This window comes from Eriocheir sinensis, unplaced genomic scaffold, assembly GCF_024679095.1.
Source record: "Eriocheir sinensis breed Jianghai 21 unplaced genomic scaffold, ASM2467909v1 Scaffold1379, whole genome shotgun sequence".
NCBI lineage: Eukaryota > Metazoa > Arthropoda > Malacostraca > Decapoda > Varunidae > Eriocheir > Eriocheir sinensis.
Window position 1 is genome coordinate 47,501 of NW_026110716.1, and position 5,000 is coordinate 52,500.

General features: G+C 47.2%; 1 protein-coding gene across 3 annotated transcripts in view; it reads right to left on the reverse strand.

Moving 5' to 3' along the window:
• LOC126989916 (thyroid peroxidase-like) overlaps positions 1-5,000 on the reverse strand; it is a 32,868-nt gene that overhangs the window by 7,590 nt on the left and 20,278 nt on the right. For all 3 annotated transcript variants that reach the window (XM_050848522.1, XM_050848521.1, XM_050848520.1), the window contains exons 5-9: positions 4,223-4,397; positions 3,431-3,599; positions 2,613-2,782; positions 1,578-1,686; positions 635-807 (exon numbers count right to left, since the gene is read on the reverse strand). In XM_050848522.1, coding sequence (XP_050704479.1) covers positions 635-807; positions 1,578-1,686; positions 2,613-2,782; positions 3,431-3,599; positions 4,223-4,397 — 796 coding nt within the window. The remainder of the gene's footprint in view (positions 1-634; positions 808-1,577; positions 1,687-2,612; positions 2,783-3,430; positions 3,600-4,222; positions 4,398-5,000) is intronic.

The following is a 5,000-nucleotide window of genomic DNA, read 5'->3' on the forward strand; positions in this document are numbered from 1 at the left end:
TTATTATGGGATTATTATGTTCCAGTGTGTGTCATTGTTAAGTTGGGCTCCATGGCTACACACACACACACACACACACACACACACACACACACACACACGATCACTAGTCATGTCAGTATAGTTCTGTAGATTTCGATAGGCCTTTTCCATAAGTAAACACACACACACACACACACACACACACACACACACACACACACACACACACACACACACACACACACACACACACACACACACACACACACACACACACACACACACCAATCACAAGTCATGTCAGAATAGGCCTCCCCATAGGCTCACAAGATGGTCAGAGAAAAAAAAAATAATAATAATGTCATAGTCAAAGTAGGTCATTGTGTGTATTTGGGGTCATCCTAGGTCACTCCCCCCTCCCCTCCATCCTTCCCCCCCTGTACTGACCTCACTATCATCATCATCATCATTATCATTATATTACATACGTACATATAGATAAGTAAATCTCTCTCTCTCTCTCTCTCTCTCTCACACACACACACACACACACACACACACAGAAATATACACTTAGAAATATTAACCGTTGAAATTAAAAGAAAAAAGAAAACACACACACACACACACACACACACACGCCAACACTCACGTGCTTCCCAGAGGTTCCACTCGGAGTCCCTCATGTTGGTGATGTCGCGCCTGGCCCTCTCAATGCTCTCCTGAAGCATCTTGTCGGGAATGATGAAGTTGGGGCTGGCGGTCTTCCACTTCTTCAGGTCCACACCCTTGATATGCTTCCCCTGGCAGGCCATTGGGGCATTCCTGTGTGTGGAGAGCTTGGTTAACTATCGCCTGGTTCTCTGTCTGTCTGCCTAGCTACCCGTGCCTTTCCTAACCAAAGCCATCCCCTCATAGTGACAATATAAGAACTTGAGAACATAAGGAGGGTGCAAGAGGCCATTGGGGTGTTCCTGTGCGTGGAGAGCTTGGTTAACTATCGCCTGGTCCTCTGTCTGTCTCCCTAGCTACCCGTCCCTTCCATAACCAAAGACTTTCCCTCGTAATTACAATATAAGAACTTGAGAACATAAGGAGTCTGCAAGAGGCCATTGGTGCATTGCTGTGGGTGGAGAGCTTGGTTAACTATCGCCTGGTCCTCTGTCTGTCTGCCTAACTACCCGTCCCTTCCATAACCAAAGACTTTCCCTCGTAATTACAATATAAGAACTTGAGAACGTAAGGAGTCTGCAAGAGGCCATTGGTGCATTGCTGTGGGTGGAGAGCTTGGTTAACTATCACCTGGTCCTCTGTCTGTCTGTCCAGCTATCCGTCCCTTCCTTAACCCAAAACATTCCCTCATAATGGCAACACATGCATAGACGTAACACATAGCTCGTCACATAAACACACACACACACGCATCTATCCAACATTCACGTTCTATCTATCTATGTAACTATTTTCAAACAGGCGATCTGGCGCTCTGAGATGCTTAAGAATACAAGCTTAAAACTATCGTAAACACACTTATTAAAACAGCACATACTGACTCATACAGAACCTCATAGTTTGACCGTCATTCTCATACTTACAGGAAGGAATCAGCCTCCAGCATGACCTTGGGCTGGACGTGCTGGAGCTTGTCGCTGCTGTCGCAGATCACACGTCCCAGGCTGGTCTTGCAGAGCTCGTAAAGTTGTTCTGAAAGTGTTTATTGAACGTACGTGAGCCAAAAATTGACTTGGTATATCTTTAAACACTATCTAGATATATGTTATTGGTGACGCAGGAAAATATTTAGGTTGGGAATCTTAACCAGGTAGCAGCGACGGGCCAAATTTGTGTCTTTACCGTGTAGCAGCGACAGGCCAAATTTGTGGCTTTACCGTGTAGCAGCGACGGGCCAAATTTGTGGCTTTACCGTGTAGCAGCGACGGGCCAAATTTGTGGCTTTACTGTGTAGCAGCGACGGGCCAAATTTGTGGCTTTACCGTGTAGCAGCGACGGGCCAAATTTGTGGCTTTACTGTGTAGCAGCGACGGGCCAAATTTGTGGCTTTACCGTGTAGCAGCGACGGGCCAAATTTGTGGCTTTACTGTGTAGCAGCGACGGGCCAAATTTGTGGCTTTACCGTGTAGCAGCGACGGGCCAAATTTGTGGCTTTACTGTGTAGCAGCGACGGGCCAAATTTGTGTCTTTACCGTGTAGCAGCGACGGGCCAAATTTGTGGCTTTACCGTGTAGCAGCGACGGGCCAAATTTGTGGCTTTACCGTGTAGCAGCGACGGGCCAAATTTGTGCCATGATATAACACCCCCCAAAAGATGATACATAAACTGATCACAAATGCTTTGATATATATTATGAAATGGTTTGTATGGATGATGATTTTCCTCATTTTTCTTGCTTAGAAGGACCATTCAGAAACATGGTACCCGCTGTTACCGGGTTAAACACTTCTCTAAACACACACACACACACACACACACACACACACACACACAGACCGATGCTTAATTTACGATGTTTTTGTTTGTATCTATGTATATGATGTTTTGATAGCAATAAATATTTACTTACTAATCTACACACACACACACACACACACACACACACACACACGCGTACCCTTAGTGAATGAGGAGGGCGGGATGTCGTCCTCATACCAGTAACGATCGCCTCGCCTCAGGTGGTGGAACTGGCGACCAATCAAACAGCCAAACGTGGGCCCGACCAGCGCTCCACAGTTTGGCTTTTCCGCGAGTCCACCGGTGAAGAGATCCACATCATCCACATGCCTGGGAGATGGATGAGAGTTACCACATTGTTAGTAGAGGTTGTAGTAGTATTTGCAAGGCATTGTTAGTCTAGTGCAGGATAACAAAGGCCTTTCCCAATGTCTCCATCTTGAAGGGAAAGGCATCTTGTATTCTCAGGGCTAAAAAATATATAAGAAATTGTGTTAACAGAGAAATGTATGGGGGTTAAGATCACAGACTTAAGGCTTTGATACAAGGCTTCCTTACTTATAAATCCCTTGTAGTTTCTTGGTGTTTTCCAGGGCAACGACATCACTGAGGTCTTGGAAGGAGACAGCTTTCAGGAGGCAGCTAACATTAACCTAGGACAGACCTGACCTAACCCACTACCTCCTTGCTATCATATTAAATCCATAAGAACTTAAGACTGTACATAACGGTCTGACAGCTAACATTAACCTGGGACAGACCTGACCTAACCCACTACCTCCTTGCTATCATATTAAATCCATAAGAACTGAAGACCTTACATAACGGTCTGACAGCTAACGTTAACCTTGGACAGACACAGACTAGCCGGAACACACTACAAACACTGCTTTCGGCTTCAGGGACATTCTCTAGTGCAGAACAACATAGGCATTTCCCAACAAGCAAACTGAAGCTACCAATACAAGGCTTCCTTACTTATAAATCCCTTGTAGTTTCTTGATGTTTTCCGGGGCAGCGACGTCACTCAGGCCTTGGAAGGAGGCAGCTTTCGGGAGGCCGCAGAGGTGCCTCCAGCGGTTGTATCCAGCGATGCCGTGGTCACGCCCCTGCTGCAGGATCTGTGCCGCCAGGTCCAGGCCAACACCTGATAGATAGATAGATAGATATTGAAAGATAGAAAGAGATATATGACCAGCAATAGGTAATACACACACACACACACACACACACACACACACACACAGAGGAGGAGACAAGGAAAAAGAAGAGGAGGAGGAAGAGGAGAGAAGAAGAGGAGGAGGAGGAGGAAAGCAAAGAGGAAAAAGATGCAGAAGATAAAGCAAAAGAGGAGGAGGAGGAGGAGGAAGAGAAAGAAGAAGAACAAGAACAAGAAGAAAAAGAGGAGGAGGAAGAACAAGAAGGTGATGCAGAAAAGGAAGAAGAGGAAGAAGAGGAGGAGGAGGAGGAGGAGGAGGAGGAGGAGGAGGAGGAGGAGGAGGAGGAAGAGAAAGAAGAAGAACAAGAACAAGAAGAAAAAGAGGAGGAGGAAGAACAAGAAGAAGAAGATGATGCAGAAAAGGAAGAAGAGGAAGAAGAGGAGGAGGAGGAGGAGGAGGAGGAGGAGGAGGAGAAAGAAAAACAGACACACGTACACATCACACTAAATACACACAATAAAAATAAAATAATAATAATTCAAATAAAATGAAGAACAAAAAAATATAAAAATCCCCTATATACCCACCCCCACCATACCCCCATACCCACCAGTCTTAGCGTCCTCGAACATCTTGCTGGTCATGGCTTCGGAAATGGCCATGTCCTCGTTCTGGGCGTGGGAGCTGACCATCCCCTCAAGGATCTCGTCGAACTTGCCTCGCTCGTAAAGGTCGAAGGGTGCGTAGAAGGTGCTGGCAATGGGGCGTTCCTTGACCTTCTGACCCTGTGGCGGGGGAGGAAGAGGAGGAGGAGGAGGAGGAGGAGGAGGAGGAGGAGGAAGAGGAGGAGGAGGAGGAAGAGGAGGAGGAGGAGGAAGAGGAGGAGGAGGAGGAAGAGGAGGAGGAGGAGGAGGAAGAGGAGGATGAGGAGGAAGAGGAGGAGGAAGAGGAGGAGGAGGAGGATGGTTGGTTAGCATGAGTGAATTTGAGAAGGAAGAGGAATAAGAGATGGAGGGGGTGGAGAGGAGGAGGAGGAGAAGGAGGAGGAGGAGAAGGAGGAGGAGGAAGAGGAGGAGGAGGAGGAGAAAGAGGAGGAGGAGGAGGAGGAGGGTTGGTTAGCATGAGTGAATTTGAGAAGAAGAAAGAGGAATAAGAGGAGGAGGGGGTGAAGAGGAGAAGGAGGAGGAGGAGGAGGAGGTGGAGGACTGTTGGTTAGCATGAGTGAATTTGAGAAGGAAGAGGAATAAGAGAAGGAGGGGGTGGAGAGGAGGAGGAGGAGGAAGAAGAGGAGGAGGAGGAGGAGAAAGAGGAGGGGGAGGAGGAGGAGGAGAAGGATGATTGGTTAGCATGAGTGTTTGTCTCTACCCGTCCTACTAAACACAACACCA